The sequence below is a fragment of the Anabrus simplex genome, chromosome 4, assembly GCF_040414725.1.
Source record: "Anabrus simplex isolate iqAnaSimp1 chromosome 4, ASM4041472v1, whole genome shotgun sequence".
Lineage (NCBI taxonomy): Eukaryota > Metazoa > Arthropoda > Insecta > Orthoptera > Tettigoniidae > Anabrus > Anabrus simplex.
Genome location: NC_090268.1, coordinates 429,249,713 through 429,275,814, shown reverse-complemented (window position 1 = coordinate 429,275,814; position 26,102 = coordinate 429,249,713). Strand labels below are relative to the sequence as shown.

Genomic DNA, 26,102 nt, shown 5'->3' with positions numbered 1-26,102 from the left:
GATCTCTGGCGGGAACCTTAGCTGAGCCCTGACATTGCTTCCATGTACTTGTACTAGGCTGCTCACTTTCACCTATTCTATCCGACCTCCCTTGGTCAATTCTTGTTCTTTTTCGACCCCGACGCTATTACATTTGCGAATCCTAGGGAGTTTTTCAATTTTAAGCCCTTCGTGGCGATTGTCTTTCTTTGGGCGATATCTTCATTTTCGAAGTGTCGGATCCTTTCCATTTCCCTCTCTGATTGGTGTTATATAGACGATGGTTGTCTAGATATACTTCCTCTTAACCCTCCGTTACACGCGCCGCGGAGTGAGAGTCCGCACTTTATTATTCTTTGGTATCAAAGGCCGAAAATGCAAGGCAGAACGAGCTGCCTTCTTGTAGCTTCCTTCTGCAACAATACAAAGGCCGTGACGGCGTAAGAATGTCTGAGTAATCGCCGAGCTGTTGATTACAGAAGTTTATATTGTCAACTGCAGACCTGCGGAGTCTGAGTCCGCAGGCGTGTATTGGTGAGTTCTTAGTCTTACTCACTCTTTTGTTAAGTCGTCCACACTTCCGTTATTATTTATTATAAAATTATATACTTTTATTACCTACAAGTGTAGCAGTGGGCTCATTTCGATATATTTTCTACTTGTGATTATTTACAGTGGGAAAAACACGATGTTACAAAATGAGCTATGAATAATTATTTTGTGTCCTCTTTCCAAGGAGTTGGTGCGATTTATTCCGAGAGTTATAGATCAAATCGAGCAGTCATTGGACGACGATGAAGTTAGTGCAACTGATGATAGTGATCGGGACGTCGTAAACGATAGTGATCATAATTCTGAGAGCAAACAGTCCACGTACGAAGAGGACGTGACTGAAAGTGAACAGCATTGAATATATGTTGGAAAGGACGGGGCCGAGTGGAATCATTACCCTGCAATAGAAAGGTCAGGCAACCTGAACATAATATTATAAAACACTTAAGAGTTGCCATGAATACTGAGACGCCAGTTGAAGCTCTGCAATTGTTCTTTACCGACGAAATGCTACAAGAAATCGTAACATGCACAAATGACTATATATACCCTTGTGTCATACAAGTCAAGGAAAGACAAAGTTGTATTGGTTCTATCTACTTTCCACGAAGACCATTCTATTGATGACGATTCAGATGGATCAAAACCCTCAATGATTACCTTCTATAATGACACGAAGTCGGGCGTTGATAAGGTGGATGAAATGAAATGCACTTACTCCATGGCAAGAACATCACGACGTCGTGACTTCTTCCGTGCGATATACATCAACTAATAGAATGTAACGATTACAATTTTATTCCAAGGAGTAAATTAATAACCAATTATTGTTAATTTACTATTAGTTTTGCCAAGTCCTGTGATTTGCAGTTGATAACTTCTAATTTATCCTAAAGGACTGAAATGTTCTTGTAAATGTAGATTGTATACACATTTATCAATATAAATAAAATCAAAGTAATTACGATGTAAGACAGATTGAAAAAAGAGAGAAATAAGGAATTCTTGAAAAAAGAATTGAAATGAAAAGAATGGAAGCTTACAAACAATCGCGGACTGTTAGTCCGCGCGCGTGTAGTGGTGTTACAACAGAGCGCGCGTTTAACGGAGGGTTAAAACAATACTCACCACCACCAGCACTACCGCTGTGAAGGCTTACAATATCGAAATGTTCATAAAACTGATCAACAATGACATTACATTGGCTATCGATTGTTGTGGTGCGCTTTGTCTTTTCTGCTGCCGGTCATGTCTGATAGATGGCATTATTGCTGCGTGCCGCGTGAGCAACGACATTAAAGATATATAGACTGCTAAACATACTCGTTACAGCGCCCCTGGTTGAAGCACAGCGAACTAACTTTTGCCTACAACTGTCATGGCGGCTGCCACTTCTTGGTCTTGACAGTTAGCCCTTATCAGTTCAATGAACTGATGAGATTATACGTTATTGCAAATTAAAGATGTATTTAAGAATAAACACGACATTTTCAAACATGCTTAATGTTGCATTGATGTTATAATGAAATAAGCGCAGTGAATTTGGTGAGCATTTGCTTGGTTAAAACGAGAATTACGTATGTAGAAGAATGGATAATGCGGCGTCATGCACTAACAATAAAGTCATTCACTACAGAAAGACATGTTATACGTACAGCAGTTCATTGAGGAATTCACACGCGTAAAGAAAGATACCCTGTCTTTTCATGACATACCTTCAGTGTCATTCTGGTATAAGTTTTGAATTTTGCTTCTTTGTCTGGTTTGTTACGTTTTATGCTTTTTGCTACTTATGACTACTTTCTAAGAACTGCTGTGCGACATGTAGCACAGACGTCCGTTGGTTGCGGTGTGCAATATCTCTACGCCATCCTCTGTCTGTCGTAAGGGGCCACTAAATGGGGTCCGCGTCAGCAGGAATGTACTGCTACAGGACGTGCTGTGCGTACTTACAGCCAGCGTAAAGCTGCACGGAACGTGAAGGAACAGTCGGAACACTGAAATTCGCGCCCAATTATATCGTTTAAAGGTTGCTTTTAGGTAAAGATTTTTCGGTCAATATTAAATACACATAACACGGTTACAGTGGCAGTACAGGTGTTTATAAGTAACTTATCCAAGGATATTTTCACCAGTTGAATCTATCAGCCTATATTGTGAGTAATTAGGGTCAGGATAAAACTTCACGGTACGTTAAAAAGCAGTCGGAACTCTGAAATGGGCACCTAAAAAATCATGTCTAAATGTTGTTTTCAGGATAAGAATGTTTTCATTCATTCTGAAATACACCTGTCACAATTACACTGGCAGGAGATGTGTTTACAAATGTCACAATGTTATTTTCACCAATTAAAATATATTCGCACAGTTGAAGAAACATTCGTCATTACTCTATTTACGTACACGATATACAAGCGGAACACGAAAATAAAAAATAACCCATACAAGCAAAACATGAAGATAAAAAATTAACACTATATACAAGCAGAACAGGAGATTAAAAATAAATTTAGGCCTATAAAAGCAGAACACGAAAATAAAAATTGTGGGATGTTTAAGTTTTAAATGTCTCGTCACTGTGCCGGTTGAATGTCCCTTTGCAGACAAAATAGAAGAACATAAATTGCGTTTCACTCTGTCCGGTTTTATTCTAGTGAAAAAGTCGCAAACAGGATTACGGTGCGACATTATTCAAAGTATACCGTCTTTCGTACGGTATATATTACTAGGCTTCAATGAAAACACTCCTACAAAACAGAACGCATGAAGTTATCCGCATGTACGAAGACCAGTTGCCGGTGCAACGGAACTCACAGAACAAAGAGGATACGACGTAACACAGAACACTCGAGCACATGGCGGCACACTGCCGGTATCCACAGTCAGCTAGTGAGCGAAGGGCAGAGCATAGTGGCGCTTCTGACGGGACAGCGAATCACTGTCTCGGTCTCGCTTGAGAATGTTCAGAACAAATGACGCTCCGTGTTACGGAACAGCGGAACACAACTGTGCACCGGCACAGTGTGCCTAAACAGGGACATAGTGCCAAACCCTACTGGGCATAACCGCCCTGTAACCGAGGAAACTCTTCCGCACCTTTGCCGCTGGGCATGTGGACGAGGGAGAACACGGCACACATTGCAGGAGCCTCGGTCACAAGCTCGGTGTGTCCGGAGCTCACTGCTGGCACTGTTGGGGACGGCGAATCGGAGGTTTCTAACGGTACTATATTTTCGACCTGGAATTCTGTTCGAAGGCTGCAAACTTCCTGTTGTAGTCAGTGTGTTAGTAATTGCGAAAGCAAGTGTAATATTTGTAAATCCAACAATTAAATCTCTATGTATTAGTTTCTTCGTAAGGATGAAAACAAGTTCGAACGATGTTGCGCGCTTTAATTCGGTGATCATTATTTACTATACAATATACTTAGTAAAATGAAATGTACGGCTTTTAGTGCCGGGAGTGTCCGAGGACAAGTTCGGCTCGCGAGATGCAGGTTTCCTGATTCGACTCCCGTAGGCGAGCTGCGCGTCGTGATGAGCCCCCATGTCAGCGAAATTAACCAATTATGGTTAAAATTCCCGACCCTGTCGGGATTCGAACCCGGGACCCCTGTGACCAAAGGCCAGCACGCTAACCATTTAGCCAAGGAGCCGGACAATATACTTAGTGTATTCCGCTGACTATTTACTAGGCCTATACAATGTACTGTATTCTGTGCATTGCAATTTAGTTTTCTGTGTATTCATAACATTGCTGCAAAGTTAAACGATCCAGAGGATAATAATAACAACAGTAAAGTCAGGCTGAGTAAGCGCTGGCCTTCTGAGCTCAGTTGGCAGGTTCGAACCCGGCTTATACCGGTTCTATTTGAAGGTGCTCAAATACGTCAGCCTCGTGACTGTAAGTTTACTGGAGCGTAAAATGACAAAATTCCGGTACATTGGTGTCTCCCAAAACCGTAAATGTTCAGTGGCCTCTCATGAGGTACGAATTTATTTATTTATTTATTTATTTATTTATTTATTTATTTATTTATTTATTTATTTATTTATTTATTTATTCCCTTTCTCGTCTGTGTGATATCAATTCATAACTCACGAGCCGCACGGCACGCACAAACATTTCCTTTTATTATTATAGATTGCTCACTTACTTGTGTATCTTTTCCCTTGTCACTCTTGTACACCACCCCTGTGACGTTACACCCGGCGATTACAGGTCCCTTGTCGCCATTCGTGAGAGCTACCAGAGCCACCCGCTGTTTGATCATCTCCCGCCACAGGCTCTGTATCTCTCTCAGGGACACCGGATCATCCCTGACCTTAACGTTTGAAGTCAAGGGCTCGTCGCGCAGGAAGAACTCCGTCATGTGGGCCACCACATCCTCTGCTAGGTCATCCGTCACGTCCTGCACCCAGAAGTTAGGCACCTTTCCATCCTCGAGGGCCCTTTTGCCCTCGAAGCGTCGCCAAACCGAGGGAAAAGGAACAGTGTCCGGCCTCGTCCATCGCGGCGTCGTCATCTGTAGGACCACAGAGAAGAAGATGTACACCCTTCATCTAGGAACCTAAGTTCACCATTGTGATGTCTATTATTTATGACATCCTTCAGTCAATAAGTTGCTTGCTGTAAAAAATTCATAACAAATCCTAAAACATTATTCATTCCAACCCTAAGAACGATATTACTGCTCATGCGAATACAAATAAATATTTCATTACCGGGCGAGTTGGCCGTGCGGTTAGGATAGCGCAGCTGTGAGCTCGCATCCGGGAGGTAGTGGGTTCGAACCCCACTGTCGGCAGCCCTGAAGATGGTTTTCCGTGGTTTCCTATTTTCACACCAGGCAAATGCTGGGGCTGTATCTTAATTAAGGCCACGGCCGCTTTCTTCCCATTCCTAGGCCTATCCTATCCCATCGTCGCCGTAAGACCTATCTGTGTCGGTGCGACGTAAAGCAACTAGCAAAAAAAATAAAATAAAATAAAATAAAAAAATCATTACTACATTAAATAACGATATTATCGTTCATGTGAATACCAATAAATATTTCATTACGACACTAAATACTGCTCATGAGAATACAAATGAATATTATAATACTAAATGACGATATTGCTGTTCATGCGAATAGAAATAAATATTTCATTACGACGCTAAATAACGATATTACTACTCATGTAAATACAAATAAATATTACATTATGACAGTAAATAAGTATATTACTGCTCATTTGAATACAAATACATATTTCATTACGACACTAAATAACGATATTACTGCTCATGTGAAGGGTGTGTTATTTATGTGCTTTCTGAATCGAAATATTTCATTTTAAGGAATCTTTCAACGTATTTTTTTTCTAGTTGCTTTACGTCGCACCGACACAGATAGGTCTTATGGTGACGATGGGACAGGAAAGGCCTAGGAATGGGAAGGAAGCGGCCGTGCCCTCAATTAAGGTACAGCCCCAGCATTTGCCTGATGTGAAAATGGGAAACCACGGATAACCATCTTCAGCTTCAGGGCTGCCGACAGTGGGGCTCGAACCCACTATCTCCCGGATGCGAGTTCACAGCTGCGCGTTCCTAACAGCACGGCCAACTCGCCCGGTCTTTCAACGTATTAGGTCGTCTGTTAATATTTGCATGAAAACCATATTACCACATCAAAATTGTCTTCATTTTAATACTATTGCTATTAAATACAAATACAATTCCTATTCCTGTTGCATAAGTAGGATTTCATTGCAAACTAAAAACAGCGCTCTCGGTCCGAAAATATCGCCGCTGGTCATAGAGTTATGAATAGAAGGTTCTTTACGTCCAAATACATGGTAGCTGATGATATCTGTTTATTGTTCAACAGTTTTTTAATGCTATTTGTTCGGGGCGTCGACCTATAGAGATCTTTTGCCCCTACTTGCACCATTATGATACGAACCTGCGTGTAATTGGAATTGCGGAAGTGTAGAGTGTTGAATGTCAGGAAATAAACGTTAAGGACGACACAAACACCCAGTCCCCAGGCCAGGGATATTAATCATTTACAATTAAACCCTGACCTGGCCGGGAATCGAATCCGGGGCCACGGGACGCGTTGCCCCTACACCGTGGGGCCGGACTTGGTCACCAGTTACCTCAAACAAAACGGCCGCTAATTTAGCGTAGGTATAACTTGCTTGTAATTTTGCAATAATACTTTGCGGTGGTTGTTCATAGTACATATATATCATCGAGCGCACAATCAGCTGATTTTAGTTATGCCGTTTAACTGCGGCTACATACCGAGTGACCACCGGTATAAATAATCCCCTCACTAGGAGCCAAAGACCTCTTCAGAGGGTGAATGAGCGGGTGGAAGTTTAGGGCACCCTTTTGGCCTTGAACTCTGAAACCCGCCTAAAGACGGAAGAGCCCCTCCATGCGGTCAACGTCGTAGCATGCGGTAGGCAAAGGGAAACCACCGCATTTGAGAATCAAACAGTTTGTCCTAATTAATTACAATATAAGGTGTGCTTTTGTAAAACATTCCGGAAGTAAACTAGTGCTCCATTCGAATTTCCGGGTGGGGACTGCAACAGTCTTCGCTTCCAAGAAACACAATAACTCGAAAAACAACACGACAAGAGAACGGTCGACCACTCCTTCAGGCGGCGAACGAAAGACCCTCAAGATGGAAAAATTCAAACCGCGAGCGAGGTGAAGTAGTTTTGTTGTGGAGACTATTGGGTGCTACTCAGCAACAGCATTGATGGAAGACCAGGCGAGAGAGGAGTAGCAGTAATACATAACAAAGACCTTGGGCAAGGAGTAGCTGGTTTATCTGAAAATAAGTGGGAGGATCCTGCTTGTCCAGCTGGACACTAAGGGCCGATTGCGGAAACGATGACTAGACAACGTCTACCTAAACAACGTCTAAGTTGCGCACGATGTTCCATTGCATAAACAATGTTCATCCGGTGTTTAGCTAGACGTCATTTAAAGCTTCAATATTGTTTCGAAAATGGAAATAGAAGTGTCTTCCATGCACCTGTTTGCTTTTCGCAACCAACGAAATTCGTCGGTGCGTGCGCCAAACGTTAGTCAGCTGTCGACTTCCTACACATTGCTCGAATACTGTGTGGCTAAGCATGAGCATGATTTGCCCTCAGATGAGAACATCGCTTTCGGTGGAAATGAATAATCTCGTAATATTATCAACATTAAAGCGACACGCCACCGTACGAGAAAGTGTAGCTTTGATTATAGCGTTGTTACGGTGAGTGTAATCTAAATATCATCGGCGAAGGGAATATGAAATTTTAGTGCTATGCAACCGAATGAGTTGTACGGGCCATACAGATGTAGCTTGCATTCTGGAGATCGTATATTCGAAATGCACCATCGGCAGCCCTGAAGATTGTTTCCCGTAGTTTCCCAATTTTTACATCAGCCGAATACCGGGGCTGTTATCATGGCCACGGCTCTTCCTTCCCAGTACCTTGCCTTTTCCTATCTCATAATTTCATGCCTTTGCTGGCAGGACCTAGTGTTTACAGTGCAATATGTCTTCTGGTATGGGCTAGAGAAATTTTGTTACTTTCATTGACCTGTCCCAGTCTTATCCTTGGCTCTGACAATATTAAAGTGACTGAGGTATGAGCGATGCTACTAATACCATTCCTTGTACAGCCAGTCCCTGCTATGAATGGTGTGAAAATGTTGCTCATAGGGTTGGTCGGTGTATGCATTTCAGTGGGCTGGGCAGACTGATATGTAATAGCAACTTCTGGCCCAGTGGGGAAAGCAACGGGGAACTACCTCACTCCTCATTTACCTAGTACGCCTCTTCAGTGATGCCTAGGCCATCTATGACAGCTGATGGCAGAGCTGTTGAGGATCCAACCAGCCTTAGGGCTAAAGACTGAACATACACATACAATTGCCGAAAACTTAGGCCTATTTGTATTAACACGACGATTATCCGTAAGAAAGGAAAACTGACTTTGTAGAGTCGCTATTATGTGTGCTTTCTTGGCAGTAAATATATAACTGAATCCTTCCCGGTTGATTTCTGTGACGATCGGGACAAATTATTCGGATATGGATGTAGTCGATGTGACTTACCTGTAATTCGAGGGAAATTATCCCAAATATAATAACATGGTATCGGTTGCCAAGAATTGTAGTCAGTTGACAGTTACCGGACAGTCCACTGCGTCAGGCTCAAGAAACAAGTCCCTTATATTATATCTTTAAAAGCGAAATCGTATTTTGAACTGTACCTCCCCGTACATTTCTAATGAATTGCTGCGATTTCGCATCAGACGACCCACAGGTGGCCGTCGGACTATACCTTCTTCCCGGAATACCTCAACGTGATAATACAAATGTTTCATGGTGCATACACTCCGATTGTGATTCACTCCTAAAATTTGAGGATAAACAGTGTTCTCGGCAGTGTTAAACATAGCCGGTTGAACATCGTTTTTTTTTCTCAATTTGTTTTACGGCACACCGACACAGATAGGTCTTGTGGCGAGGATGGGACAGGAAAGGGCTAGGAGTGGGAAGGAAGTGGCCGTGGCCTTAATTAAAGTACAGCCCCAGCATTTGCCTGGTGTGAAAATGGGAAACCACGGAAAACCAACTTCAGGGTTGAGGGTTTGAACCCACTATCTCACGGATGCAAGCTTACAGTTGCGCATTCCTAACCGCACGGCCAACTCGCCCGGTACATCGGTTTTAGACAGAGTCTAAGTGATAAATAACGCCTTTGCCATGTGGCAGCCATGCTTAGACATTATTTAATCGTAAACATCGTCTAAATACCGCTTCTGTATTCGGCCCTAAACCTAAGAAGACTGTGATTATCCAAGCGTATGGGGAAGGAGGGAGAATACCGCGCTTGTAAGGGAATATGTCAATAGCAACTGAAGTGTTACCTGGATTGATGACATCAGTTTTGCTCGACAAGAACGAAATCTTACCTATAGATGAACCACTACATTTTTGGAATAAAACCATAGAATAATATCGATATTGAAAGAAATATGAGAAAGTACCTTTGCGCAGTATTTCCCCACCCATAGCGTAAAACCGTGCTGAAAGTGGGTCAATACTGCGCAGAAGGAAGCAGGGTATCACTGCGTAGAATATACAACAAAATATTCCTATTCACTGAAATATTAATTTATTACACATACAATAGCAAAAAGGAAAAACTCAAAATATAAGGAATACAAAAATTTACAAAAAAAAAAAAAAAAAAAAACATCAAAATAATATATCAGTTAGGCCTAAAAATGTTCGGAGAAATTTTCTGGCACACAATATATCACTATTAAGGTGTCTGTAACTCATTTATCAGCACTTGTAAGGAAACAGGTAATGTTCAACAATAAAACTGCTAAGTTAAAACCACATAACTATTTTACTTTTTTTTCTTCTTTTCGCTAAGTAGGCATAAATCACGTGTAATTTTCAGGCGAGTCCCAGCCACTGCACTCTGGAAAAATTCATGGCGTTCTCCCATTGAAATTAGCATTGCATGTGGATCGAACCTATTTTATTGGTGTTTAAGTGTATGATCTTCAAATCAATGCTTTTCCTTTCCTTTTCTTAATCTGTTTATCTTCCAGGGTTGGTTTTTCCGTCGGACTCAGCGACGGATCCCACCTCTACTGCCTCAAGGGCAGTGCCCTGGAGAGTGAGACTTTGGGTCGTGGGATACAACTAGGGAGGAGGACCAGTACGTCGCCCAGGCGGCCTCACCTGCTGTGCTGAACAGCGGCCTTGTGGGGGGATGGGAAGGAATAGACAATGAAGAGGGAACGAAGCGATCGTGGCCTTATGATAGGAACTATCCCGCCATTTGCCTGAAGGAGATGTGGGAAGACACGGAAAGCCACCTCAGGGATGGCTGAGGAGGGAATCGAACCCCACCGTCTACTCAGCTGATCCCCCGAGGCAGAGTACTACATTTCAAATTTCGTTGCAGAACCGAAATCGAACCTGGGTCTACAGGGGTGGCAGTTAATCATACGAACCACTACACCACAGAGGCGGCAAATTCAATTTTGCATTTCATTATGTGTATGTTCCATTCCTTTTGGTACCATTTTTCACGGCGGACGCTTTAATTTTAAAGGTTCATTTCGTGTGGTTTTTTATTATTTTCCTTGGGCCGATTGCTCAGGTTTGACATTATTGTTATTATTATTATTATTATTATTATTATTATTATTATTATTATTATTATTATTATTATTATTATTATTATTATTGTACCGGGAGGTACACCTCCACGCTGCTTATTTAAACCTTGCGCCAGTTGAAACTCCCCTACTGGAAGAAGTCTGAACTTTGTCTTATGTGTTAATTTTCAAGTTACCCTGAAGATGCCACTACTTGGAAATTTTGAAGTTTCTGAACAAATCGAGGAATGGGAATCTGCACTCTGATCAACCAGTGAAGTCGTCTTTTGCACCCTGAGAGGCCCTGCTGTAAATACTGAAGTTTCGAGCCTGTTTATAACTCTCGGCAGCCAGTGTAGCTAAGTAGGCCTACGATGGACGGTTGAGTTGTAAATACGTAGTAGCAAATTATTTGGTCCTAGGCACGAGATTATTTCTGAATATTGTGACGGTCAGTGTGTTTAGGTTACTGTAATTGGAATATGCATTTATTGTGTGTGTGTGTGTGTGTGTGTGTGTGTGTGTGTGTGTGTGTGTGTGTGTGTGTTTATACCACATGCGTGTATTATTTCTATTCCTTCGGATTTGAAAACTAAATTGTGGAACATACTATTATCATCGTCGTTCCTGTTTAATGTAATAATATATAACCTTGTACCATGAAATAAACTTGCAAGATTCCTTATCAGGAATCGAGGGGCCATATTCAATTATTGGGGGGAGGGGGGAGTTTCTTAGCGCCACTACTGAGAAGATGAAATGAGTGACAGTCAAGTAAACTGGCTCAGTAGGTAGAAAGAATCAGCTGTGGCGTATGAATAGGAACTGCCCCGGTATTTGTCTGGAAGTAAAAATCGGAAACCACAGAAAACTATTCTCAGTACAGCAAACAGAGGGATTTGAACACACGCATCTCCTGAGTACAGACCTTGGCTGCATAGCCGTGGCACGTTAACATGCGTGTGCTGCATGATTGCTATTGTTAAGACCCAAGGCCGTGTTACGTATCAGGTTGTAATTTATTGTTTCTCGTGGCGAATATGTTCCGGTTATTTATGTTTTAGTGGTCATTAATAACCTGATTGCCTTTTATTAAATTTGTTGGTACATTTGGTAGCTACGTCGTAATAGTCGATGCATTCCAGCTTAACAGTGTCTTGAGTTCGAACTGTGTATTCTCCAAAAGTCATTTTATTTTATTCTTTTATTACAGTGGTTGAGTTTTACGAAATTTAATTTCAGAAGATGTGAATATGGGATCCCCACTTTAAAAGGAAATTCATTACAATTTTATGAAAATTAAAAGAAATGTGCGTTCCACTGAGCAATAATTAGACATTTTTATATTACTGATTTAAATTAGGTGTGGTGTTTCAATAATGTATACCGTACGAAAGAGAAGTATTTTCTTTCTGTCCGAAAGGCTAGCAACTGTAAAAAACAGGGTGAAATGCATTTTTCTGTTTAATAATGTAATTCAGTCCTCAAGTTTCAAAAGAGGTTTCATTCACGTTTTATTTATCCTACACTTATTTCGTCCTTCCCTCTACTTTTCTTCTCGTGTCGGTATTTTGAAAAGGGCGTTCTTCCCAGGTAAGTGTTGTGTAATTGTTTGTGTTATATTACGGAATTGATCGTGTGTGGTGTTGAATTTCTTATGTTGTACCATGTGCGCTTGTCCTCCCTTCTCGTGCCCCATGTGATATTACTACTGTCTCACCAGTCCAAAGTCCGACTCGTTGGCTGAATGGTCAGCATACTGGCCTTCGGTTCAGAGGGTCCCGGGTTCGATTCCCGGCCGGGCCGGGGATTTTAACCTTCATTGGTTAATTCCAATGGCCCGGGGGGCTGGGTGTTTGTGCTGTCCCCAACATCCCTGCAACTCACACACCACACATAACACTATCCTCCACCACAATAACACGCAGTTACCTACACATGGCAGATGCCGCCCACCCTCATCGGAGGGTCTGCCTTACAAGGGCTGCACTCGGCTAGAAATAGCCACACGAAATTATTTACCAGTCCAAAAGGAGAAGGCGTAGCCCTGGTGCTGGTGGGGGCCAGCACCATCAGGTTGGTAGATCTATCACTCTAACAAGGATTGTGAGGAGCACAGGGGTAATGCATACTGATAACCAATTTGGATTCAAAAAAAGGCATGGCCACCCGGGAAGCGATCCTGGGACTACGACTAATTGGAGAGAAACGACTAAGGAAGGGACAAAATACATACACTGCCTTTGTTGACCTAGAAAAAGCGTTCGGCAAGATTGGCGGGTGCTGACGGAAATTGGCATGAATAACTGGATGTTCACAATTAAACGGACGGTGTTCTGCGCTGTCTGTAATGATCGCTGGAGTATGACATTTCGTAGATATGCTAACTAAGGAGTGCGCTCGCGAATCAATGTTACTTGACTTGCTTGACTTAATTCCTGTTGTTTCTCGTGGAACACAGGGCATCAACAAAGCATGCCCATCTGGTCCTGTTGACAGCCTGCCTCTTTACCATATTCCAGGTCTTTTTTTTTTTGCTAGGGGCTTTACGTCGCACCGACACAGATAGGTCTTATGGCGACGATGGGATAGGAAAGGCCTCGGAGTTGGAAGGAAACGGCCGTGGCCTTAATTAAGGTACAGCCCCAGCATTTGCCTGGTGTGAAAATGGGAAACCACGGAAAACCATCTTCAGGGCTGCCGATAGTGGGGCTCGAACCTACTATCTCCCGGATGCAAGCTCACGGCCGCGCGCCTCTACGCGCACGGCCAACTCGCCCGGTATATTCCAGGTCTTGCCTTCTTCCATCGCTTCCATGTGAACAGATCTTCGGCACGTTTGCTTGGATTTCCCTCTCTTCCCTTTACCTGCGGATTCCAGTCCAGTGCCTCTCTTTCACTTGCTTCGTTCCCCTTCCTCAGTGTATGCCCGATTCATTTCCATTTCCGCCGCTTTATCCGTATGGCCATTACATTATTTCCTGTCTACTCCAGAGTTCATGGTTGGAGATCACTTCCGGCCAGTAGATGTTAAGAATCCTTCGCAAACAGCGGTTAACAAAGGTCTGCAACTTGGATGTAATTACTCCAGTCACTTGCCAAGTCTCGGACCCATACAATAGAACAGACTTAATATTACTTCGGAAGATGCGGAATTTGGTCCTGATAGATATTCTGTTGTTCTTCCACACCGGGTAGAGCCGGACAAAGGCACAATTTGCTTTTTAAATGCGCTGCGAGACATCTTGTGCAGCTCCCCCATCTTCGGCAACTACACTACCCAACTAAGCGGTGTCAGGGTCGCAGAAAAGGGCAGAAAAGGTAAAAAAAAAGAGATAACGATGGTTCTGGCACGTTTATTAGGGTTTATGTTCACAAACATTGTTCGATGTGGCCTCCCAACTCAGCAACATGCTGCATCCGTAATACGGCATGTTCGACAGTTGCCCGCAGCATATCGGGTGAAATCAGAGCGACATGTTTTGTGCTAGCGTTTAGATCAGGCAAAGACTAGATATGTCCCTGACAGACACGATTCTCCAAATGTCCGCACAACCACAAGTCGGGGGATATTAAAGATCAGGCGTCTGGAAAATGCCCAGAGATGATGCAGTCGTTAGTTACTGCAGGCATCTCTTAGCAAATCTTTCACCTGGCGAACGACATGTAGTGTTTCCTCATCTTTCTTTAAAATAACGGCGTGGTTACAGCTGCGTTCTTGCAAATCTGGAATCACGTGTTGCACAACGAGATCCCTACAACGTGCAGATGTTACATCTAACAGGACCACGAGGGTCCCTCCTCGAAAAAAACCGGACCAAGAAACAAGGAGCTTGTAAAACCACACCAAACTGTTACGTAAGCTGAATGCAGTGGTTGTTGCTGCAACAGCCAAGGAACTGACACAACGCAATTCCATCGGTGACGTCAGAGTTACAAAAAATTGCACGTTCCGACTGCTTGCAACGACATATTTCCGTCCGGTGGCAAGACTAGGAACTAATAACTTTGTGCACGACCGACCTAATGCGTCGCTCTAGCTCAGGCCTTTCCAACTCGAGCACTTAGTGCTGGGGCACACCAGCGCTGCACTCAGCAGCACCGTTCCCCTCCTTCTCTACCTACCCCACACAGTGGTCGGTGCATGTGTGCGTAAGAGACAGTACATTCATTCTCATTCTCTCAGGGTGCGTGTGTCATTCTCAGTGGAATCTATTCGATAGAACAGATAGCGGAGCATTTGGTTTCACCTTCGTTAAAAATGTCGTTTAATCCTTCATGGGTGGATTAATATTTTGTTCTCAATACCGAAGGCAAAGCTAAATGTTTAATTTGTCATGTTATTTTACGCGTAAAGTCTTCAAACGTTCGACTACACTACCACAATATACATGTTCCAACCTATGATGACATTGTTGGCGCAGCAATAACCGAACGAAATGCTAAGTTAAAATCAGAATTGCCAAGTTCTTCAGAGATAAGTAATAACTTACTCATTAGGAATTGTTTTAAATCCAATTTAGGGGATTTGTTTTCGTTTTGGGGTTTGTATTACTAAGAACTGTTTAGAATTAGACTTAGATGTGCTGCTAAGAAAACACAAAGATAATTATTTTATCTCCCTGTCCCACAGATACTTGAACCCAACACTTTAGAAGGCGCAGTTCGAGCAAGTTATGGGCTATTGTTACTCTGAAACTTGCAAAAAGTGGGCGACCCTTTACTGATGGTGAATTTATAAAAGAATGCTTAATAGAGTGCTCGGAAATATTATGCCCACATGCTATGGCCCACTTTGAGGCGATAAGCAGGTAAATAAAACACGACCTCTCGTCGTGTACAGGAACTTGGTGCCGACTAGAAATAGAATTGCGGAACAAATGCGGCACTTTCGAGAAGTACTCGATTCCTCTCGATGAGACTACTGACAAAAATGACACGCCACAGCTATCTATTTTCGTCAGGGGTGTCGAAAAAGATTTCGCTATAACTGAGGAACTACTGGACATGATTGCCCTCAAAGATACTACCACCGGCGCAGATATACACTGACTGACAGAGCAAATGCAACACCAAGAAGGAGCGGTCAGAACTTTATGCCAATTGCAGGGTAGACTGACGTCACTGAGGTATGCTCATGATGTGAAATGCGCCGCTGTGCTGCGCACGTAGCGAACGATAAATGGGACACGGCGTTGGCGAATGGCCCACTTCGTACCGTGATTTCTCAGCCGACAGTCATTGTAGAACGTGTTGTCGTGTGCCACAGGACACGTGTATAGCTAAGAATGCCAGGCCGCCATCAACGGAGGCATTTCCAGCAGACAGACGACTTTACGAGGGGTATGGTGATCGGGCTGAGAAGGGCAGGTTGGTCGCTTCGTCAAATCGCAGCCGATACCCATAGGGATGTGTCCACGGTGCAGCGCCTGTGGCGAAGATGGTTGGCGCAGGGACATGTGGCACGTGCGAGGGGTCCAGGCGCAGCCCGAGTGACGTCAGCACGCGAGGATCGGCGCATCCGCCGCCAAGCGGTGGCAGCCCCGCACGCCACGTCAACCGCCATTCTTCAGCATGTGCAAGACACCCTGGCTGTTCCAATATCGACCAGAACAATTTCCCGTCAATTGGTTGAAGGAGGCCTGCACTCCCGGCGTCCGCTCAGAAGACTACCATTGACTCCACAGCATAGACGTGCACGCCTGGCATGGTGCCGGGCTAGAGCGACTTGGATGAGGGAATGGCGGAACGTCGTGTTCTCCGATGAGTCACGCTTCTGTTCTGTCAGTGATAGTCACCGCAGACGAGTGTGACGTCGGCGTGGAGAAAGGTCAAATCTGGCAGTAACTGTGGAGCGCCCTACCGCTAGACAACGCGGCATCATGGTTTGGGGCACTATTGCGTATGATTCCACGTCACCTCTAGTGCGTATTCAAGGCACGTTAAATGCCCACCGCTACGTGCAGCATGTGCTGCGGCCGGTGGCACTCCCGTACCTTCAGGGACTGACCAATGCTCTGTTTCAGCAGGATAATGCCCGCCCACACACTGCTCGCATCTCCCAACAGGCTCTACGAGGTGTACAGATGCTTCCGTGGCCAGCGTACTCTCCGGATCTCTCACCAATCGAACACGTGTGGGATCTCATTGGACGCTGTTTGCAAACTCTGCCCCAGCCTCGTACGGACGACCAACTGTGGCAAATGGTTGACAGAGAATGGAGAACCATCCCTCAGGACACCATCCGCACTCTTATTGACTCTGTACCTCGACGTGTTTCTGCGTGCATCGCCGCTCGCGGTGGTCCTACATCCTACTGAGTCGATGCCGTGCGCATTGTGTAACCTGCATATCGGTTTGAAATAAACATCAATTATTCGTCCGTGCCGTCTCTGTTTTTTCCCCAACTTTCATCCCTTTCGAACCACTCCTCCTTGGTGTTGCATTGTCACTGTCAGTCAGTGTATTTGCGGCTGTTGAAGATGCAATGAACGATATGGGCTTATCACTTGGAAATCTGTCTAGTGTCGCTAATGAAGGAGCAGCAGCGAAGTAGTCAGGTGGGCAAGGTTTTACAGGCCTCATCAAAACGAAGGTGCGCGATGCTGATTTACCTCCAATATTATCGGTACCGGTACATTGTGTTTTACAACAAAAACAATTATGAGCAAAGAACTTTCGCAACTTTAAATCTGTTATGGATATTGTGTCAAAATGTATAAATTTCTGCAGAAAGCAATGTTTAAACCATCGGCAGTTCAAAGAAATTTTAAAAGATCTCCAGGCAGAATGTAGCGACATTCCCTTTTATTGCATTGTGTGCTGGTGAAGTTGCGCGAAGTGCTAGTAACCTTCTTTGTAATAATTGAAATAATTGCTCTGTTCATGGAGATGAATGGTTCTCCACTACCAACTTTGCGGAATAAACAATGGGTAGCTGACCTCGCTTTCTTGGCAGACATAACGTCTTATTTGAATGATTTAAATATTTCATTGCAAGGGAGAAACAAATTGATTAAAACCATGTGTAATAAAATTAAGGCTTTCAAAATGCAGAGTTTGTTATTGAAAAGTCAGCCTGAAGCCGGAAATTTTGACAATTTTCCTTCATAAAAATCATTACATTTGTCTACTTATGAAAGTCTTGGAGACTATCAGACGTTGTTACAGATTTTGCACTCTGGATTCAGTGCCCGATTCAAAGAAATGAATGATATGTTACCTCAATTTGAAATATTTATGACCCCATTTTCAGCGCGTTTTGAAAAATCACCATCATATTCCAAACAGAGCTGATAAAACTACAGTGTGACGCAATCCTAAAGGACAGGTACTACGACTAAAGCGGTGATTTAATTTCCTTTTACAAAGGTGTTCATCCACAAGAATTTACTAGACTTCAAGCACTTGCTTTAAAATTTACGTCAATGTTCGATACAACTTTTGCATGCGAACAGAGGTTTTCAGTTCTGAATTTAAATAAATGGAGAACTAGGACTTCTCTGTCTGATGCTGAGTTAGAGGCTGTAATTAGAATTTCTACTGCCAAATCGATTGTACTCAATATTGGTAAATTAGTTCCCGCAAAACGATGTCAACAATCGACTTAAACGCTAAATGTACATTAAGGCAAACGCAATGTATGTACAGAATAAACTGTGTGTTCACAGAACTGTCACAAATAATATTGTTTTCATAAGCTGCGCGCTGACTTGACGACCTGTGGTTCTGCCTCTGCCACGTCCCCTCCTTCCACCACCACATCAACGGTGCTAGACGAGGCCAACGTGAGAGACAGGCCCCGGTCCACTAAAGTCACGTGACAAGACCAGTCCCAGGAATGGCAGAGCGAAGCCGGTTATTACATGTGTTCTTGCGGTGTTATTGCTAGTTTGTTGTGGATTATGGAAGGAAATAACGGAGATTTTGTGTTTATTTGAATATGTTGGTGTTGTGCTACAGTTCCTTACATTCATAGTGTTGTGTGCGGAAGTGTAAGTAAGTATTTATTTACAAGAATGTGTATATAACCTCAACGTTCTTCACTTCATTCAGCAATATTGGGCTGCAATACACAAGTTGGATAAGTTACAACTCCAGTGCTGAGGACTTAGAGGTAATACATTTATTTCCTATTTAATTACAGATATATGAAAATGCCTCGTCGCTCTAGTGTCTTCGGCTGTCGGTCTAATTATGACACTGAAACTGAAAAAACATCGACTTTTTCCTTACCGACGGATGGAAGCCGCCGTAAGCTATGGTTTCGTTACATTCCGACAGATTTTCCTAAACTGAAAAACCAATAGTATGCATAAAACATTTTGATGAGTCGTGCATAATTCGAGTGGACAGGGTTACAGTTAAGGGAGAGCTGAGTGAGTTTCCAAGAATAATTCCGAAACTGACTGAAACTGCTGTGCCAACTATTTTTCCAAATACACCTTCATATTGTTCGCCAGGCATGGCGTGGAACAAATGTAAGACTTGTAAATAGCTTACAATAGGTCTACCTTTCACCCTGGATTCAATAAGATATTCTCTACATGAATGTTATTGTAAATATAGGCCTAATTGTACATTAACCAGTTTCATTAGCAATATTCGATTTCTATGACTGTGTATTTTTTTACTGCAGTATGATTTTTTATTTTTTGTTATCCAGGGCTAGTAAGAGACACTATGTTTCACTTAATTTCTAACTGAATAGGGTGGTTCCAAGATAACTTTCAGGAAGGGAACATAATTTAAGTATTAGATATGCTGAAGCCAGGTATGGAGTGGAACAAATGTAAGACTTGTAAATAGCTTACAATAGGCCTACCTTTCACCCTGGATTCAATAAGATATTCTCTACATGAATGTTATTGTAAATATAGGCCTAATTGTACATTAACCAGTTTCATTAGCAATATTTGATTTCTATGACTGTGTATTTTTTTTACTGCAGTAAGATTTTTAGTTTTGTCATCCAAGGCTAGAAAGAGACACTATGTTTCATTTACTTTTTAATTCAATAGGGTGGTTCCAAGATAATTCTCAGCAAGGGGCCATAATTGAATTATTAAATATGTTGCTGAAGCCAGGCATGGCGTGGAACAAATGTAAGACTTGTAAATAGCGCACAATAGGCCTACCTTTCACCCTGGATTCAGTAACATATTCCCTACATGAATGTTATTGTAAATATAGGCCTAATTGTACATTAACCAGTTTCATTAGCAATATTTGATTTCTATGACTGTGTATTTTTTTACTGCAGTATGATTTTTTATTTTTTGTTATCCAGGGCTAGTAAGAGACACTATGTTTCATTTAATTTCTAATTGAATAGGGTGGTTCCAAGATAACTTTCAGGAAGGGAACATAATTTAAGTATTAGATATGCTGAAGCCAGGTATGGAGTGGAACAAATGTAAGACTTGTAAATAGCTTACAATAGGCCTACCTCTCACCTTGGATTCAATAAGATATTCCCTACATGAATGTTATTGTAAATATAGGCCTAATTGTACATTAACCAGTTTCATTAGCAATATTTGATTTCTATGACTGTGTATTTTTTACTGCAGTGTGATTTTTTATTTTTTGTTATCCAGGGCTAGTAAGTGACATTATGTTTCATTTAATTTCTAATTGAATAGGGTGGTTCCAAGATAACTTTCAGGAAGGGAACATAATTTCAGTATTAGATATGCTGAAGCCAGGTATGGAGTGGAACAAATGTAAGACTTGTAAATAGCTTACAATAGGCCTACCTTTCACCCTGGATTCAATAAGATATTCCTTACATGAATCTTATTTTTAGTTTTTGTTCAACCAACTATAGTAAGAGACACTATGTTTCATTTGATCTGTAGTTCAGTAGTGTTCTTTTAGTAGGTTAAAATGCACTGAAATGTATTTTATTTACCGCGCTACGATAGTCGCGCGTGAGCTTGGGGATGCATTCTCTACAGTAAGACCGGCCGAGTCACGGGACATTCAGTGTATGACGTGCGCGCCGCGGCCTGTCTTTCTCGTCGGCCTCGGGTGCTAGAGCACTGCGCTGGGGCTGCTGCCGGGGCCAGCCGGGACCGTGTGAGCACCTCAGTTGGAATCGCTTGCTCTAGCTAGACAAGGATTGCAGCTAGGGATACAGGTCCCAGGGGCTCTGGACTTTGGAGCGTGGGGGCCCTAAACTGAGTCCTGGCATTGCTTCCACTTACTTGTGCCAGGCTCCTCACTTTCATCTATCCCATCCGACCTCTCTGGGTCAACTCTCGTTCTTTTCCGACCCCGACGCTATTAGGTTTGCGAGGGCTAAGGAGTCTTTCATTTTTACGCCCTTCGTGGCTCATGTCTTCATTTGGCCGATATCTTCGTTTTTCGAAGTGTCGGATCCCTTCAATTTTTCTCTCTGATTAGTGTTATATAGAGGATGGTTGCCTAATTGTACTTCCTCTCAAAACAATAATCACCACCACCACCACCACCACCACCACCACCACCACCACCACCACCACCGCGGGATCCAGTCGGCCGTGTTTTGTGTTACGCAGGCCTTGGGCGCCAAAGATGCTGCGGCTGTGGATTTGATAAATAGAGTGTGTTGAAATAGAAAGTTTACCATCAATGACGTCACATTATTCGTTACGAAGACCTTGGACGCCAAAGATGCTCTGTGAAACTATGCAAATAATTCGGTTGTTACCAATATTTCAGTTTCATTCAATCACTACTTATCTGCATTTAGGGAAGTCGCCCAGGTGGCAGATTCCCTGTCTGTCGTTTTCCTAGTCTTTTCTTAAATGATTTCAAGGAAATTGGAAATGTACTGAACATTTCCCTTGGTAACTCCCCCTCCTATACACGAATATTCGCCCCAATTTGTCCCCTTGAATTCCAATTTTATCTTCACACTGTGAGCTTTCTTACTTTTTTAAGACACCACTGAATCTTATTCGTACCGGGCGAGTTGGCCGTGCGGTTAGAGGCGCGTGGCTGTGAGCTCGCATCCGGGAGAAGGTTTTCCGTGGTTCCCATTTTCACGCCAGGAAAATGCTGGGGATGTACCTTAATTAAGGCCACGGCCGCTTCCTTCCCACTCCTAGGCCTTTCCTATCCCATCGTCGCTATAAGACCCACCAGTGTCGGTGCGACGTAAAACCACTAGCAAAGAAGATTTATTCGTCTACTAATGTCGTTTCACGCCATCTTTCCACTGACACCTCGGAACATACCACTTAGTCGATCAGCTCGTCTCCATTCTTCCTAGTCTTCCCAGCCCAAACTTTGGAACATTCTTGTAACGCTACTCTTTTGTCGGAAATCACCCAATTGTGGAACAATTCGCAAGCGCATATCTTAGCATATCTACGAAATATCAGACTCCTACGATCATTAGGCCTACATCCCGTGCTGAACACCGTCAGTTTAATTGTGGACAGGAAGGTACAGAGAAGAGGCTGCGGTGGGGAGGTGTGGAGAACACCAAGGCAGGGTTGCTGACTATCACCAGTCCTGTTGAGCGAGTACAATGACAGGAAGGTACAGAGAAGAGCTGAGGTGAGGTGGAGAACACCAAGGCAGGGTTGCTATCACCAGTCCTGTTCAGCGAGTAAAATGACAGGAAGGTACAGAGAAGAGGTGAGGTGTGGAGAACACCAAGGCAGGGTTGCTGGCTATCACCAGTCCTGTTCAGCGAGTACAATGCCAGGAAGGTACAGAGAAGAGGTGAGGTGTGGAGAACACCAAGGCAGGGTTGCTGACTATCACCAGTCCTGTTCAGCGGGTGCATTCAGAGGGCCCTGGAGGAAGTCAGAGATTCGTTTGGAACAACAGGAAGAATTAAGTTCCAAGATATGATACGATTCGTTGACGATATCGCCATGCTAGCTGACGATAAGAAAAAATTGGAAGCTTCCGACTCAGACAACCTTAGCATTTCCTACAACATGAAAATAAATAAAAATCCACAGTTCTAGCGCTTCAGGCAAGCAACTCAATGTTGACAACATCCTTGGGATATGAGCTACGAATTTTAGGAAAATAAAATATAATAAAGTATGAGAATATATTCTTTATATTTATTCCGAAAAATTACAATCATTTTCTTAATCATCGTTATCCGGATGATTAGATTAGCAGTTTGCCTTTTTCTACCACTACGAGCGCTAATATGAGTCACGCTAATTAATGTCAATGCAAAGTTTCATATAAGACCTTAATACTACATTCGGTGTGGACTTTCTTCAAAAAATAAAAAAAAGGCCTGAGGGTATTGAACCAAGCAACATATTACAGAAAGAATTCTCTAAATAAGTTAATTTGGCTAGGATTTGAATCAAAAAGAAGACGAGCAGAGGAACAAGCGATTTTAGGCTGTTTTTCCAGAACTGCATTTAGGCCGGAAGTGAATTTCGATTTTTGTTTAGTTTGATAGAGCTATCCAAGACTCACAAATTTGAAATTTTCTGGGCCTTTTAGCCCTTCAAATTTTGGAATAATCCAGGAAATTGCTTAATTTCAGTGTTTCGTAGAATGGGGACCACTACTTTATCTGCTAAGGAATGTTTTCAACATTAAAACAAACGAATAACACCCACGGTATCAGGTGACTAAAAGGGGCCTCAGGGGCTCTGAACTTTGGAGCGTGGGTTGGCGACCACGGGGCCCTCAGCTGAGTCCTAGCAATGCTTCCACTTACTTGTGTCAGGCTCCTCACTTTCATCTGCCCTATCCGACCTCTCTTGCTCAACTCTTGTTCTTTTCCGACCCCGATGCTATTAGGTTTGCGAGGGCTAGGGAGTCTTTCATTTTCACGCCCTTCGTGGCCCTTGTCTTTCTTTGGCCGATACCTTCATTTTTCGAAGTGTCGGATCCCTTCCATTTTTTCCCTCTGATTAGTGTTATATGGAGGATGGTTGCCTAGTTGTACTTCCTCTTAAAACAATAATCACCACCACCACTTAAAACAAACCTAAAATTCTTGTAGTGAGCAGAAATGACACCGGACCCAGTGTCCGTTAGGTAGCGAGGTCCTACCTGGGGAGTTAAGTCACCAGGGGAGCAAGCATAGACATGTACCTCCGGAACGTTTGCCTGGAATACGCTTCTGAGACTTGTGGTTTTATAATAGGACACTCGAGACTTCCTGGGTGGACAAGCTGTCGTCTGATAAGGTGCTGCGGAGAATAGGGGAAGAATCAACGTGCCTTAGGAAACTCATCGAAACCAGAAGAACCGCATGGACAGGACATCTAATAAGACAGGATGGCCTCATTTAAACAATCATCAAGGGTAAGAAAGCCGGGGGCAGGCCATGATTGGAGTACATCGACCAGTTGATGGAAAACACAGCCTGCCTGAGTTATAGCACTCTCAAAAGGAACGCTGAAAGCAGAGGTGGTGGCGGTGATTATTGTTTTATGAGGAAGTACAAGTAGGCAACCATTCTCTGTTAACACTGATCAGAGAGAAAATATGGAAAGGATCCAGCACTTCGAAAAATGAAGGATCGGCCAAAGGAAGACAAGGACCACGAAGGGCGTGAAAATGGAAGACTCCCTAGGATTCGCAAACCTAATAGCGTCGGGGTCGGAAAAAGCAAGAGTTGACCAAGGGAGGTCGGATTGGATAGATGAAAGTCAGGAGCCTGGCGCAAGTAAGTGGAAGCAATGCCAGGACTCAGCTAAGGGCCCAATGGTCGCCAACCCATGTTCCCAAGTTCATAGCCTCTGGGGCCTTAGTCTCCTCTTACGACAGGCGGGGGATACTTTGGGTGTTATTCTACCGCCCTCATCTACAGGGGGATGGAAGCAGAGAAACGTGGCGAGCTGCTGCCAAACAACCTGCGGGTTGATGACAAAAGAAGTGCAACTATGTAATATACAGGGTTATTCAGCTAACAAAGAGAGGGCAGACCCTGCGTCCAACGGATTTCAACGAGCTTCGATGTACCTCTTGGGAGACACTCAATAGTAACTCGTGTAGAAGGGTTTAGGTCAATACGCTTTCGTTCTCGAAAAAAAAATTGAGGTCAAATGTCATGAAGCAGGATCCGCTTCGGACCAAGTACAGGAGACGGAACACTAAGAGGCTTAAAAATGTCAGGTCCGTAACCTAATAATTGGCGAAAAATTGATGAATGCTCGATTCGAATTCAACTCATAATTATCGCTAGTGAGTAGAAAAGTGTTCGATTCCCTCGTCAGCCATCCTCCAAGTGGTTTCCGCGGTTTCCCCACTTCTTCTCCAGGCAAATGCTGGGATGGTACCTAACTTAAGCCATGGTTGCTTCTTTCCCTCTTCCTTAACTATCCCTTCCAATCTTCCATTCTCCTGCAAGGCCCCTGTTTAGCACAGCAGTTTGGGCATCTGGGCGAGGTACTGGTCTTCCTTCCCAGTTGTATCCTCGACCCAAAGCCTTACACTCTATGATACTGCCCTTGAGGCGGTAGATGAGGGATTCCTCACTGAGTCTGAGGGGGAAACCAACTGAGGACGGTAGACGGACTAAGAAAGAAAGATTAGAGTGTTTTCATCTTAGGTCCGTATTTCCCGACGTCAGTTATTTTTGTCGTTATTTTAAAATTGCGAAAACACTCTGTATTCACCACAGAAGTTATTATCTCGGGTTTCCAAAACTAAGTTTACGTTTCAATCTCAATTTGAACCTTAAATTTTTCATACTAGGCCTAACGTACCTTCGAACATACAAATAGATAGAAAGGGCGCCCCCTATGTTTCTGCCGGCCAGCGTGGCACCAACATCAAGCTGTGAGCGATCAGCTGATGTCTGGCAATATCAGGCGGTCTTCCATGTGAGGAGTCTTTTTAAATCTCGATTCAAGTGTGCTCCTTATGATTAATTTGTTTAAACCATTGAAGATGGTGATAATACAATTCTCCTTTCCTTTACTTTTTGTATGAACAGTGTTAAGCATCATTATATACGGATGATATTTTGATGTGTTAACATAATATCAAATAAGTGATACGGTGACGTTAACCTATTTTAGTTACTGATCTAATTTCATAAGCTGAATTTTTTACCGTAATAATTGACTTTTTTTTTTTTTACAGTTTTGTAAATAATAAACTTGAGAAAACATAGCCTACCAATAACCTGCATTTCTAAAAATGCCGATATGTTGTTGGTTCTTATAAATCGAGAAACGTGGCCGATAACAACGCAATTGGCCCCATTACTCCCGGAATAATTACCGTCGAAGAAAATTTGAAAGCAAGAATACTTAATGCAGCTGATAACCTCAAGGTTCTGCCCCTAAAAACAGCTACCACGACCACTATCACACTTTTTCACAGACCTTCACATTTAGCTTATAGATGTACCATATTGTTATACGTATTGATAATTATTGTTTTACACGGCCTAACATCTAGGTT

General features: G+C 43.0%; 1 protein-coding gene across 1 annotated transcript in view; it reads right to left on the bottom strand.

The window, feature by feature from the left end:
* Positions 1–26,102, bottom strand: part of LOC136872801 (uncharacterized) — an 89,786-nt gene that overhangs the window by 52,208 nt on the left and 11,476 nt on the right. The window contains exon 2 of the mRNA XM_067146640.2: positions 4,688–5,056. Coding sequence (XP_067002741.2) covers positions 4,688–5,056 — 369 coding nt within the window. The remainder of the gene's footprint in view (positions 1–4,687; positions 5,057–26,102) is intronic.